At 46.8% G+C, this 15,729-nt stretch overlaps 1 protein-coding gene across 3 annotated transcripts in view; it reads right to left on the bottom strand.

Annotated features, from left to right (window-relative positions):
• The window catches only part of ptk7b (protein tyrosine kinase 7b), a 111,469-nt gene that overhangs the window by 35,305 nt on the left and 60,435 nt on the right, over window positions 1-15,729 (bottom strand). For all 3 annotated transcript variants that reach the window (XM_080782189.1, XM_080782190.1, XM_080782188.1), the window contains exons 2-3: window positions 13,105-13,407; window positions 177-279 (exon numbers count right to left, since the gene is read on the bottom strand). In XM_080782189.1, the coding sequence (XP_080638315.1) occupies window positions 177-279; window positions 13,105-13,407 (406 nt within the window). The remainder of the gene's footprint in view (window positions 1-176; window positions 280-13,104; window positions 13,408-15,729) is intronic.

The following is a 15,729-nucleotide window of genomic DNA, read 5'->3' as shown; positions in this document are numbered from 1 at the left end:
GAGGGTGGAATGGAGGGAGGGATGGGAGGGAGGGAGAGAGGGAGGGAGAAAGTGAGGGAGTGAGGAGGTGAGGGAGGGAGAAAGTAGGGAGTGAGGGAGTGAGGAGGTGAGGAGGTGAGGGAGGGAGAAAGTGAGGGAGTGAGGGAGTGAGGAGGTGAGGGAGGGGGCTCACTCACCGCGGGTGTCCGTCAATGTGGCAACGCAGCGTGACCGGTGCAGAACTCTCGATGTCCTGCTCCGAGGCGGGCTCCTTCAGGGTCACTCCCCCGCTCTCCAGCCCTGTCAGAGAGAGAGAATTTAGATTTATAATGCATTTTATTGGATTTATAAATTAAGATAATCTACTGTTTGACAGATACTAGGTTCTTAGCTTGCTTATGATTCTTGATGACCATTTCTATGTATTACCTGGTATTGTTCACGCTTACTGTAAATCTCTCTGGATTAAGAGTGTCTGCTAAATGGCCTGGGCCGGCTGAGCGGTCCAGGCAACTAGGCTGGTAATCTAGCCTGACAGCGTGCCATGGGTTCGAGTCCCGATCCCAGAGATCTTTGGTGCTTGTCTTCCCCCCCCCCTCCCCCCCTCCCCCCCATCTCTATCTTTTTAAAAAAGTGTCTGCTAAATGCCTAATTTGTAAATTGGAGAGAGAGAGAGAGAGAGAGAGAGGATGAGCAATGAGAGGAGGAGCAATGCGGTGGAAGAGAAACCAGGGATGGACAGGAAACAAGAGAGAGGGAAATGGAGTTAAGTGGTATTCCTGTCCTGTGTCCTTGCGGGACAACACGGTACTGTCTGTGGGGCTAGTGGTGCCGACGCTAATGGACGCAGCAGGCCCTTCACAATGACGGGCAGTCCTGGGACTCCCCTTCCGTTACGGAAACAGACACAAAACAATGCTTGCGTCTCTGTGTCGAGCTGCCTCCCTCCATCATGCCACTGCACAGAGAACACAGACAGTGCCCTTTTTAACCATGTTTTTTATGGACACACACACACACACAGTACATTTACTTTCTCCGTTAAAAAGAAAGTCCCACTCTGGATGTCAAAGAGGAGCTCATAAAACCGAGAGAGAGAGGAGGAAAGGAAGTGAGGAAACGATGGGAGCGAGCTGCTCTCTCCGTTAAGGGATTCGTCTCGGTCAGTTGGGGCATATCAACCGCTAGGGGAGGTCGTTCGAAAACAAAAACATATATATATATACTGTAAAGCACAGTAGCAAATCAGTAGCTACGAAGTTGGACATTTGAAACAAAAAGTAAGAGCGAGGATACGTGAAGATTTACTAGTGTCTTAAAATCTCAGTCTCGAGTGAAACCAGCCGGTATTGTGGCAATACTTTATCTCTTAACTTCTATGGCCCAAACTAGTCCGCTCCCCCCTTGAGAGAAAGCAGCAGTAAGAGATGTCTAAGTTAATGGCATTATTCATAATTCTCCAAAGTTTATATTTTGTTTTGTGCTGGCACTGTAGTGTGACACCCGTGGAGCAGTTTGGGGTTTTGTTTCACTGCCTTCCTTAAAAGCTCCACTGTGGTGGTTTCTTGCCATCTCACTGTAGGATACAGTGTACACCCTCACATTGTGTTCCCAAAGTGGGGTCCGGGGACGCCCACCCCAGGGGCCCTTGAGGCAGGGTCCAAACTATCATTTAGCTGGGGAACCAGCGACATGATAGTTTGGAACCAAAAGGACCCTTATGGGTCTGTAACTCTGAGACAATCCATTTGCACACTCTCAGAGTTAAATTAACTTTACACTATATACTGGGGTCACAATATATATTGGGGTCTCAGAGATTGAAATGCCAACCCATTTAGTACATAATACGTCCTGAAACGTCATAAGGATTGGAACCGAGAGGTGCCTTAGACGTCTGTGGACGTCCAAACGACGTCCAAACGACACGGGGCGAGATAGGAATATTCAGAATTATTCCTATTTTTTTTTTTGGCATTTCGCTTTTCGCTTGCCGTATGCTAACGCTCTGTGCAACTATTAGCTTGTCATTGACTACCATGTTAGCGCGGCGGAAAGAATGACTCGTATCTCCTGATCCAGGGCACTCTCCGTGGTGATGAATGGATCGATATGCTGGCGCTGCATTTCTGCTCCTCATCCGTCTCTCCCGCAAAATATGAACTCTTTTTGAAGCGTATATAAATATATTAAGATGATCGGAGATTGTGAGGTCACTTTGTCAGTCAACTTTTTTAAGAAAGTATTTCCGGTTCATGGCTTTCAAAATAAAAGCGATCACTACTCTGGCGATTACTCTGGCGCAAGCAACGCCTTTATTTTGATGCAGTTCCGGTACTAAATGTGTTAAATGGGGGGTCCATAGACTAATGCATGTCAAACTGGGGGTCCTTGAAATTAAACTGGTTGAGAATCACTGCTAGAGCTGTAAATATCTTCTCTTATGGGGGTCCTTGGCATACATTTTCAAATGGGGGGGTCCGCGGGCTAATTAGTGTCAATTTGGGGGTCCTTGACATGAAAAGGTTTGGGAACCACTGATGTACAAGTACTCTTTTTTTTTTATATATATATTTTTTATCCCACGATTTTGTAACCCATTTTTCACCCCTGTGTCAATCATCTAATGTGATCCTGGGCTCTACACACCCTCCACCAACCTAGTCCCCCATATATGGGGGACAAGGGGAGAGCAACGGACTTGAACTCATGCTTCCTTCATGCCTGAGTGTCCAAGTTGCTCCTTTACACCTGACAGGGGGGAGTTTCCCTGGTTGGACGTAGCGAGTGGAAGGAACACGTTATTCCAAACAGTTCCTTTCCCCTCCATCAGGCGCCCCGGCTGGCCAGGGGGAGGCAGTTTAGTGACCAGGATTACTGCATGTTTTTTGTGAGGGTACCTACCCTAGGGGACACGGGGAGAACATGCAATCTCCACACAGAAAGGCCCTTTCGCCAACCCCGCCTTCGGGTATGGGCACTGATGACGCGGAGGAAGAAAAGTACTCTTGAACCATGATCATCATGTCCTTTCAGCTTCTCAAAACAGCAACCATGCACCAGAAGTATCTTAACCGACAACTCCATAGTTTAGTAAAGGCTCACAGGTGTCAATTCAATTTGGTTATTTTTTTATATATAATTGTTATCCCACGATTTTGTAACCAACGCTTGATTACCACATTACACCAATGATATATTATCAACCAAGCGATCAGGTAAGACACGTTACAACTTCATTCATTCCTTTGGGGCAATTTCAAAGTGGCCTATGAGACATCTTGCAGTTGCTAGGGAACCGCAACCATCTGCTGTGTTGTGTTGAGTAAACAGCTATGCTTACTCAGAACCAGCATGTAGGATAATTGTCATCTATATAATGATAGAGGTTATCAGTCATATGCATGACTGTCTGTGTGTGTACATAATGATATGAGTATAGGGTGGGTGGGCAACAGGGCATGCATGCTTTGTGTGTCGTGAGTGGGTGTGTAATGTGTATAGTACTTGCTTGCGTTGTGTGGATTGGGGCACGAGTCGGATGAGGATCGTGTGTGTAAAACACCTGAGGTCTGTGTTGAGAGGATGAGAAAACCCTGAATTCTGTTCCTATGGATGAACAGTTGTGTGTGTGTGTGTCGTCTATGAAATATGCATGGAGGGAGATTCACCAGAGACAATAGGGGAAGGAGAGAGAGACACACACACACACACACACACACACACACACACACACACACAAGGGGGAAGGGCGCATCACCACTGTAAGGTCAGAGGGGGCGCTAGAAAAAGACCTGTCACAATGCATTTACAGCAGCACCTATAGCAATAATATGGGGCACCCTGAGGGATCATGGGAGACGCGGTTACTACAGAAACAGGGGCCTCCTTCAATCTATATATACACACACACACACACACACACACACACACATATATATATATATATATATATATATATATATATATATATATATATATATATACAGTATATATATATATATAGAGAGAGAGAGTGAGAGAGAGAGAGAGAGGGCAGGAACCCTCATTAGTCAGCTCCTAACAGAGATGCTCTACAACTAGTCTGTCTGTTTGTCTGTCTGTGCATCAGGTGGAACAGCAGACTATGCTGACTAGGTGTGTGTCTAGTGTTGTGTGTGTGCGTGCGTGCGCATCAGGTGGAACAGCAGACTATGCTGATTAGGTGTGTGTGTATCAGTGTGTTTGCCAGCTGCAGGCAGCTGCTCCAGACAGAGCCTTAGTGAGGGGCAGGAGAAGGAGGAGGTTGGGGGGGTTGGTGTGGAGGAGCGACACCATTAGAAGTGCAGTGACCCGGGGCTCAGTCACACAGAGAGCTGTTATTAGTGCTCTGCTGAGACGGAGGAAGGAATGAGGGGTAGCTGCTTTAAGAGGAAAGGAAACCGTGAGTCACTTAGGAAGAGAAGGGGAGAGAGAGAGCGCATGGCGGGATGGGGCCGTCTCCCCCTGAACATGTAATGATGTCTAAGGGCCGACAAGCTGAAGAAATCATGACATTTCTGAGACCATTCACGCTTCTGGAAGACGTTTCTAAACTTGTACTTTATTGCTAGTTTGATCACTTCAAATACTCTTTCATCTTAAAATAACTAATGACTGAAAATAGCCAATCTACAAGCCCACAGATCAGTTTGTATATCTGCTATTTTCGGTGCGCAGCACACTTTCCCAGAAGACACTTTGGCTTCTCTCTCTACGTCGGCTTCTATGGAATCCAAATGACTAAAATCAGTCGTGGTGACTGAGAAGTTGGACCAGTGCCCATGTGGTGCGGTCATTACGATGTTTAGGGCCACTAGGGCATAGCCTGGTTAATAAACCAGACCGAATCAGCCGTTGGCAAAAAAAAATTTGCCTGCCGGCGGATTACGGTCTGGAGAGGCTCAATTGTACGCTCATTTCCTACACCAGAGAAATGGGGCGGCAAATCGGGACACGGTATGCAATATGTCTGCAATAGACTAATATCCCGCGGTCCGTGCGATATTAGTCTGGTTTATTAACCAGGCTAACTAGGACACGCACCCACCATTGTGACAAGTTGCCGCCTGACTCACCTGCATTTCGTGACGGTGACACATTATTTTCCTCGTTCTCAGACTGGCAAAAATCACGTTATGCAAGCCATTAGTGGCGTATAGTATACTTTCCTATAATCCCTGTAGAATGAATGTGTGACTCAAGTGTTACAGCAGCACAGGGGCAAACCTGGGACCCAAAGCCATAATTAGGAACAAGTAATTATTATGTTGGGAGGCAGAACAGGACATCCTATCAACACTGACTTGATAACAGATTCATTGAGAGGATAATACCATGGCAGCGGTGCGGGCCAGTTATTCTCAATGTGCCAAAAGGAGGTCTGTCTGTGCATGCGTGGGTGGGTGTGCGTGTGTCAGTGTATGCAATGCATGAGTGTCTGCTGCAGTCTTTGTTCCGCTCACTGAGCTGATTTGGTGCCCCGGTGGTGTTGGGTTTCTGAGATGGAGACAGAAAGGATAGCTGGTGGTCCGTAGGGGGAGAAGAGGGATTTGGGGTGATTGACGGCACCATACGGGGGGAGTGGCACCAGGCGAAAGAAAGAAAGCAAAAAAACATAGGGTGGTGGTAGTGGGGGTGAACTCACACGTCCTGCATGGTGTGGACCAGTGGAACGGGAACCACCGTCCATAGTGCTGAGGAGGTGTCAGATTTCATGCTCTCTTGACTGACAGGGGCAGACTGGCTCAGAGACACCCAGTTCTCCTTTGTGAGCGAGGCTACAGTATACATATTACATACAGCATGCTGTATGTAATATGTACCACAGCAGAAATTCTCCTTGAGTGCCAAGTTAACCCAGTAAAGCGGGGTGCGTACGTTGGTTAGACATACTAACAGTCCGACAGGCACAACACCGTGGCTACCGACAGGCGCTGACAGTTACAACTAACCCGTGGCCAGGTTACAACTAACCCGTGGCCAGGTTACAACTAGCCCGTGGCCAGGTTACAACTCACCCGTGGCTCCTGACATCCGTGGCAGGTTAAATCTATCCCGTAGCAGGTTAAAACTAACCTGTGGCAGGTTAAAACTAACCCGTGGCTCTCGACATGTGTGGCAGGTTAAAACTAACCCATGGCAGATTAAAACTAACCCGTGGCAGGTTAAAACTAACCCGTGGCTCTCGACATGTGTGGCAGGTTAAAACTAACCCGTGGCTCCCTGGTTAGGTTTAGGGTTGGGTGTCGGACTATAATGAGTTAGATGTTTGGGCTGGCTATTCAAAAATAGCAGAAATACAAGCAGGTCACTTCGTGCCGCTCTGCAAGCTTGTACATCTTCTCTTCTGGGGGTCCCTGGGGGTGCCCGTGGTGGGACTGACATTCCTATTTTGCTATTACAGGCAAAAGTTTTAGTTTTTTTTGTCTACATTTTACAAAAATAGCAGATCTACAAGCTCACATCACAACCCATTGTGAGCTTGTATATCAATCATTCTCGCTGCGTGACACCATTGTATAAACTAAGTATGAAATAGGGCTTCAGTATTGGACCCGGAAGGGCAGAGAGAGATAGGATGTCTGTGAGAGAAAGTAAGTGCGTGCGCGTGTGTGTGTGTGTGTGTGTGTGTGTGTCTGTCTGCGCCAGCAGGAGAGAGCATTGTTTGCACAGACTGGCTGACGTACAGATGGGAGTCTAGGTCATTAAGCACTTAAACCCTATATACTCCATTGACCGGAGTACCCCAGGGGTCTATCCCTTCACCAAATCTCTGCTTACTTTTCGCTGAACACTTGGGTTCCTGTGGTGAGGGCGGATGCATTTTGGATGCCCAGCAGCCCAACCCAGGAAATGAATGCTCTTTACATCACATTGCAAGAGGTGACCTATATGCACTATGCAGTGGTGTAAAGTAACTAAGTACATTTACTTAAGTACTGTAAAGTACACTTTTGAGGTATTTGTACTTTATTTGAGTATTTCCAATTGCCAGTACTTTTACTTCTACTCCACTACATCTCAGAGGCAAATATTGTACTTTTACTCCACTACATTTACGTGATTATTATTACAAAACATACAGTAACCACCATGTCAGTGGTTTCCAAACTTTTTCACGTCAAGGACCCCCAAATTGGACAAAGAAAGAAAAGTTTGTTTGTTCTAAGGACCCCCAAATTGACACTAATTAGCCCGCGGACCCCCAATTTGAAAAAGATATGCCAGGGACCCCCATAAGAGAAGATCTTAACTGCTCTAGCAGTGATTCATTTCAAGGACCCCCATAGTTTGACATTAGTCTACGGACCCCCATTTAATGTCATTTATATCTCTGGGACCCTCAATTTATATTGCAATATGAATGTTAATTATAAGGGTCCATTTTGGTTACAAACTATCATTTAGCTGGAGACCCCCTGGAACTCTATCAAGGACCCCTGGGGGTCCCCGGACCCCACATTGGGAACCACTGCTTTACGTACATTTTGATACCAATGCTTTTGTACGTTTACTTGTGACGGAGTATATTATCTACGCTGCAGTATTGATATTTATACTCAAGTAAAACCACCACTGTCTATATATGAGCCTTTTTCATCGACGGAGGCAGACCGGGGGGAAACGCGAGGCGCTCACCATGCTAGACTAACGGTAGCTCATTAAAATGTGATCCGCGTTGGTGTGGGTTGTTGTCTTTTTTTGAGAAATGTGTCAGGGGTTGCGCAGAATAGAATATTGAATATGAATGCGCGCGGATCTCTCCAATCTCTCCATCTGTGTCTCTCTCCATCTGTGTCTCTCTATTTACTTTCTGTGTGTGTGTGTGTGTGTGTGTGTGTGTGTGTGTGTGTGTGTGTGTGTGTGTGTGTGTGTGTGTGTGTGTGTGTGTGTGTGTGTGTGTGTGTGTGTGTGTGTGTGCATGCGCGCTCGTGCGTGTGTCACGAAGCCTGCCTGGCAGCATCTCGTTAACTGAGGGAGCAGAGATGGCGTGTTGATCCAGGACCAACAAGCGTGCTGACAATAGGAGAGTTCTCCTCGACAGCAGGACGCGCGCTCTTACTCTGGGCGACCCACCGAGTGACCAGGCTAGGACAATAGATTGTGGGGGGGGGGGGGGGGGGGTAGAGGTAAGGAGGGGGGGCTTGTGTGACTACAACCTCCATTAGGAAACATAAGGGGATAATTACTCAAAATGACTATTCTCAACTGGCCTGGATTTAGACCACCCCTCCCACAGATAAACTCTCTCTCTCCCTCGCAACAGCCCAGCTGCACGCGGCTAAAACCGCTCCACAAAAGAGTGGTGGGATTTTCTGATTGGAGTCGGGTGGGGAGGTTGGACTACGGCCTGTCTAGTACAGTACAAAGTACAGTAAACCCTCCCATCCCTCCCCTCCACCAAACTCCCTGTCCCTCCCTCCACTACACACGCAAAGTAGCACACACATGACCGCACGCACATTCAAAATTAATGCCAATTGGGTTGCCAAAGGCAAAGGCCGTGTGCGGCTTTATCGGCCGTTAAACGCGTGTTGGGGAAATACGACTATACATCTGTCACAACACGGGGGCCGACCGGATCGGAGGCGCGCGGTGATGCGGAGATCGAATTGACTCGCAAAATATGACAGGAAGAGACAAATTGTGTGGGATCCATGCGGACAGAGAGGAGTGATAATGGATGATTTACGGCACCCGGCCATAATCATACCGTTAGATTAGTGTATATGTTTGCGTACGGTACGGTATGACTATGCGCGCGCGCGTGTGTGTGTGTGTGTGTGTGTGCTGCAGCATTGCTGTAAATTCCTCTCTTGCTTTTATGGCGAGATAATGGCATAATAGCTTCTTGATACAAAAGCTGCCGTTAAGTGGTTTTCCTATCTGAGGTCACTCAGACTGAAGGAGCCATGCTCCCTGACCATGTTCCAGGAACTGTTCTGTTATCCGACTGATACCCAGCTATTGTTAGGACGTTAGTAGCCTGGGCTAGTGGGCTCAAGTGTGCACATGCACCTAGGTTTCACCCAGCGGTATTATGACCCCATTATAAAACCTGAGACCAGTTTTTACCAATGTCTTCTAAATCATGACAGGTTTCTGATGTTTCTATGTCAGTGGTGATCAAACCTTTTCATGTCAAGGACCCCCCAAGGATCTGATATATATATTATTTTTTTGGGGGAGCTAGACCCTCCTATATACAGCTTTAATATATACACGTAAATATACACGTAAATCTGTGGCAACACAAACATTAAATGCCATTAACAATGAAGGGTAAAATGTATGTCATATGTAGACGAGCAAATCAGCTAACCAATCACATAAATTCAGTTGTTCATGAGATTATGTATAATGATAAGAGCGCCCCTCACTTCACACGGGTGTACGGTCAAGGACTATTACAATGCCACAGCCAATCAGCCTTGATTCATTGTTAATGAAACATAGAAAGCATTTCAATCCCATGTTTGACCCATCATGTCTCACTTCCTGTCTGTTAGCCTATACCACAAGCTCATAAACACACCACAACAGTCATCATTCAGCACCCTAATAAACACACACAGAGCCTTCGGTATGCTGCTAATGGCCTATTGGCTGTTCTATTAATTTGCTGTCACTGAATTACTTTCAGCAAGAACACCAAGATTCCCTGATGTTTAACACGATCTTCCATCCAATAAAAAAAACAATCTCGCGCACGCACACACACACACACACACACACACACACACACACACACACACACACACACACACACACACACACACACACACACACACACACACACACACACACACACACACACACACACACACACACACACACACACACACACACACACACACACACACGCACACACGCACACACACACACACACACACACACAACCCTTGTTCTGGATGGGAATCTTAATGACCTGGCAGTGAATGCAGTTTGTTCTCCGTCGTGATGGCAACTCATCAAAACTGGTTTATCTTGTTCTTTTTTTGTGTCATTACGTTGGTTGGGGTTTATTGATTCATTAAATCTTTTTTTCTGAAAATATTGTTGTTCCAGCAACCCCACAGAAGCAAAGATATGAGTTAAAATGAAACGTTCGCTATGAAAGAATATATATTCAAAGATTTTTGCACGTTTTCACAATCCGTCCGAGCACGGAAATAGCATATTGTCACCACCAAGTGTCAGTATTGTGCAGCCTAACATACAGACACAGAGGCCAGGGAGGAGAGCCTGTACAGTACAGTACAGTACAACTCACTTAAGACGGGTCTGATTTATTTATTTATTTTCTGTGGCTCGGTCTGACTGGCTCGCACTTTCAACACCACCAGTCCAAGGCTAGGAGTCAACCCTTAGTGAACTTCAGCCCTTTCTCTGCTCCTCTTGGCTTGTGTGTGTGTGTGTGTGTGTGCGTGCACCCCTCCTGCTCTCCTTTTGGTTTAGTACCAGGAGCTCCGGACAGTCTGTTCTTGTAATCAGCCCTTAAAACAAGTCCAAACTGTCAGCACGGGGGTAGAAAAGAACATCCCAGTCAGACAAAGGTCGAGATGGTGAAGGTGTGTGTGTGTGTGTGTGTGTGTGTGTGTGTGTGTGTGTGTGTGTGTGTGTGTGCGTGCGCGCGCGCGTGCGCGTGTGTGTGTATAAGAGAGCGAAAGGGGAGGTACATGGTCAGGGATAAGACCTTCCAGGTTTGCTAGTCACCCACGAGCAATGGCACAAACAAACCCCCACTTTGGTTCTTGAGACACAAAGCAAAAAAAGTGTTAATTTAATGCTGAGTGATTAAGGCATAACTTGGGGGTGACTATGCCTTAACGGCAAGGAATAAATCAGTTTTAGGCGAACCAGCTGAAGAAATCAAAGATTTGAGCTTGCTTTTATGACATTTCTATTGCTAGTTTGATCAGTTCAAATACTCTTTCATCTTAAAATAACCAGGGGTCACCAACACGTCCGTACACGGACAAGACTTGTCCTTGTCTGTGGCAATCGTTTGATTTTGAGAAAGAAATTGTGAAAAAGATATAGGCCTATATTTATTTCATTATAATAAAAATATGTCTTCTCAAAATCGAATATTTCCTGAATGTGTTTGAATTAATAATAAGTGCCGGGATATTACATATCAGTCATTAATTGCCTGCGCCAACATCAAAGCACCTGTTTGATGTTTGCCCCATAACGTGTAGATAATGAAATCTGTCTTAATCTTGGTGGGAAAGTGGAGATATTTTATAAAATGCAAGTTTTCTGCCATTACATTTCAAATGGATATGAACACTAGAGGACGAATTAGCTGACTCCAGGTTAATTATTTGGTGAGTACAAGCAAAGCGTTACAACTTTGAATGCAGTCGCAATAACGCATTGCATCAACACACAGTCGAGGGTTTTAATGAAACAGTTGGGTTCCCCAACTTCCCCCGGTCTGACTCTGCATCAGTTCTAAGTCAGCTCAGCTGCTAGGCGCCCCTCCGTATGAGAGCATGGCCGTGTTCAGTGCCTGATGTAGGTTTGCTGTACATTAGTCTCTCGAGTCGAGACAGACTGTCGACTAGGGTGCCGTTTTAAATGTATTTGCTGATGGCTTCTCAGATTGGCTGTACAATGTAGCCGCACATAGTAATATGCATTATTGTTGTCGACTATGGAAATCAGCGCAACTGCTTGCTATGAGAGAGAGAGAGAGAGAGAGAGAGAGAGAGAGAGAGAGAAACTATATTATAAAAACTGTCAAATAATGTAAGAAAGCAGCAAAACTTGTGAAAATAGCTGATCTACAAGCGCATGTTATTTACATTATAACGTTGACCATGTGCATGTGGTTCTTAAAACAAATAGACGACGTATTCGCTGCCTTCCCCATCCTCCTATGGTTTCTGGTAATATTATTTGTTTTGTATGTCCGTGGCAACAATCTAATTTTGAGAAAATGTCAACAGTCCACCACAGGATGGCATGGTGGTGACCCCTGAAAATAACTAAATGACCGAAAAGTAGCCGATCTACACGGTCACGCTGCGACCTGTTGTGAGCTTGTAGATCGGCTATCTTTGGCGTGTAGCATGCTTTCACAGAAGACACCCTGGCTTCTATGGAATCCAAATGACTGAAATCAGTCGTGGCGACAGAATTTGAATCCATGCATAACGTGTTGGGGGGAAAGTGGGGTGGGTGTGGTCAAGGCAGAAGGGGGGGGGGGGTAGCTAACCCATCGTGAATACGATGTCAGAGCGAAATAGGGTCAGTGTTAATCTAGAACCTAAATAATTACATGGCTGGAAGGGGAATTTCAGACTACTCAGTAATTTCCACACAAAAGCCCTTTTTTGAGGTGACGCGGGGGAAAGGAGGAGAGTGTTACACAAACGGAGAAAAGAAGAACGATACAAGAGAAACACACATGCACGGTGGCACACACGCACACACAGATCCAGTTTCTTCTTTACAGGCGGGGGAGGAAGAGGAAGCCACGAAGAGCGAGCGTACCCAACAAGACACACAAACATTCCTCCATGCTCGCAACGACACTCAATACCGCCACTTTTGTTTTCTCCCTCTTTCCGTCCAGAAATCGGATCGTCGGGACCATTGTTTTCGCAAAATTCTGAAAGCCCCCAGGAGGGGCCAGCAATTATAACTATAGAATCCCATAAGGGCAGAGTACACATTCACAATGTTCTTGGCAGAGGAGGACACAGCAGGGAGAGGGGTGGGGTAGGGATGGTGGGGCACAGTGGGGTGAGGGGTGGGGTAGGGGTGGTGGGGCACAGTGGGGTGAGGGGTGGGGTAGGGGTGGTGGGGCACAGTGGGGTGAGGGGTGGGGTAGGGGTGGTGGGGCACAGCAGGGAGAGGGGTGGGGTAGGGATGGTGGGGCACAGTGGGGTGAGGGGTGGGGTAGGGGAGGTGGGGCACAGTGGGGTGAGGGGTGGGGCACAGTGGGGAGAGGGGTGGGGTAGGGGCGGTGGGGGCAGTAGGGTGAGGGGTGGGGTAGGGGTTGTGGGGCACAGTGGGGAGAGGGGTGGGGTAGGGGCGGTGGGGGCAGTGGGGTGTGTGTGTGTGTGTGTGTGTGTGTGTGGCGACACTCACACTTGATGTTGAAGGACGCGTTGGTCGAGCGGAGCTCCTCCCCCGCGACAGGGTCGCGGGCCACACACTCAAAGTTGCCGGCGTCCATCTTGCGGTCGACGGCCGTGAACTTGAGGTTGCTGCCCTCCTGGAAGCGGCGCTCCGTGTTCTCCAGCGGCTGGCCGTTATGCAGCCAGCCGTAGTGGATGTCGGCGGGGTCGCTGACCTCGCAGCGGAGCATGGCACTGCGCCCGTGCAATGCATCCTGGGACTTGGGCTCTTTGGTGAACTGGATGGGGGCGGAGCCGGCTCGGACGGACAGAACTGAAAAGAAAGAGAGAGACCTTTATTTATTGGGCAATTGTCTGAGCCACGGACCACCATTTGATGACATTTAGCCTTTACACTCAAGAGTTAAAGATCCATTTGGTAACCAAAGGTCCATTTGGTTACCAACTCTCCATCATTTAGCTGGGGACCACCTGGAACACCCTCAAGGACCACTGGTGGTCCCCGGACCACTGGTTGAAAACCACAGGATTAGAATATGGCTACTGTGGGCGTTTTTTCTCCTCCGCATCATCAGTGCTCATACCCTGGATGGGGTTGGCAAAAGGGCCTTTCTGTGGGGAGTTTGCATGTTCTCCCTGTGTCCCCCCCGGTACTAGTGATGCGTGGGCCGGGTTCTTTTCATAACCCACCCGTCCCGCCCCACCACGGGAGCCAACCCGCCACGGGAGCCAACCCGCCACGCAAAACAATATATTTGGCTAATCAACCAACCAGCCGCCCTGTGATCCGCAAAGAATACAAAGTAGCCTACCGACCAGCTTTTCAACACCCAGCAAGTCCAGTCCATTCAATAATGCTTTCTGGAGAGAGGTGAGGGGCGACTGGGCTGTTTCCCCATCAATTTACATCTGTCCAAGTCATTTTGTAGTAGGCTACAGTCAACAGCAGCCTGCAAAAAAATAGCCTGCTTATTAATAAATGATCAACGGATCATGCTCCTGATTTTGACCGAGCGCATCCTTTTCTTTTGAGTTTAACTATGTTCAAAACTGCTGTCTGCTGTCTACTGACAGCAGATGTCAAAACAATAAATATCGCAAATAAATATATGTAGGCTAAATGTCATATACAGGGCGAGAGAGAGAGAGAGAGAGAGAGAGAGAGAGAGAGAGAGAGAGAGAGATTGTAAGGTCACGATTCATATTCGATATTCTTAAAACCTCCTATTTTCGATTTCGATGCGTATCGAGAATCGTGACAGCCATAATATTTTCCCTGTCTTTTATAATTGTGTACATGTCATTACATGAAAGCACATTGAACGATGACTACAGTGAGTGTCCTGTCCTACAATATCACATGGGACATTCAACCCGCCGTGCCCACCCAACGAAAACACATGCAGTAATCCTGGTCTCTAAAACTGACTCCCCCTGGCCACCCGGGGTGGAAAGAATCGGCTTGGAGTCTATACTCCTCATGCATGGAAGGAAGCATGAGGACAGTCCGTTGCTCTCCCCAGGTTGGCAGAGGGAGTGTAGTGCCCAGGATTACATGATTAGATAATCAACACTGGGTGGGAAAGAAAAGGGTTCCAAAATCATGGTATAAAAATGTGAAATAAGGCTACTGTTTGCATTTTACTGTGTTTTCCATTCATTAGAGTTTCTTGGACTCATTTGAGCTTTAGGCATCATTGGTTAATTGCAAATCATTATCATCGTAAAATTATCGGGACGGAACACAGTGTAACGTGACTTAATAGCCCTCTGTGAATTTGTGTCTTCTGAAAAAGGAGTCGAAAGTATAGGTTGTTTACGACAGACAAATGTATGTGTGCTCGTATAAACACACGAGCGAGCGCACACTAAAACATGCTTGCCTGAGACAGGATGTAGCACACTAGTACAGCCTCAGACACACTTAAATCTTTTATTTCCACTGGCTCACTGTCTGGGGGCCCAGCGGTGAGAGAAATAATTTCTGCTCTATTTAGCCACATCTCACTAGACAGGATAGGAGCTGGATTTACACCCATTCTGGTGACAGACAATATAAAGTCTAGACCATGCATGGGCAACCATCACTGAATGTGACCCACAGGTTAATATCCCAACATTGATATATTTATTTTTGAATTCAGCTAATTACAAATTTGAAAATAGCCGATCTACAAGCTCACAATGGTCGCATAGCGACGCATTGTGAGCTTGTAGATCGGCTATTTTCAAATTAGTACTTTTAGGTACTTTTAGGTACTACATTTTTATTGCACTTTTATTCAAATGAATTTTGAATTCCGGACTTTTACTTGTAACAGCTAGTTCTACATTGCAGTATTGATACTTTTTACTTTAGCAGAACAATGGAGTACTTCTTCCACCGGTGGTCTTCATCACCTAGTCATAGATTTAGTAAGCTATGACTGAGGAAGGGCTGAGCGCTTCAACGTTTGAACTGTGTAGCTGCACTCTGCCTCTTGTGTTGGTGGAACAAATGCCACCACCAACACAGCAATAACCGCAATTGCGCAGTGTGACAGCAGGGCATGCCTTCCACTGGCCTGCATCATCATCATCACACAATGTTATCATACCACATGTCAAGGCTTATGTTATCACAGGCAAAGGTTCA

Source organism: Protomyctophum bolini (genome assembly GCF_963924005.1).
Source record: "Protomyctophum bolini genome assembly, chromosome: 14".
NCBI lineage: Eukaryota > Metazoa > Chordata > Actinopteri > Myctophiformes > Myctophidae > Protomyctophum > Protomyctophum bolini.
The sequence above is the reverse complement of the archived record's forward strand: the minus strand, read 5'-3'. Positions and strand labels throughout refer to the sequence as shown.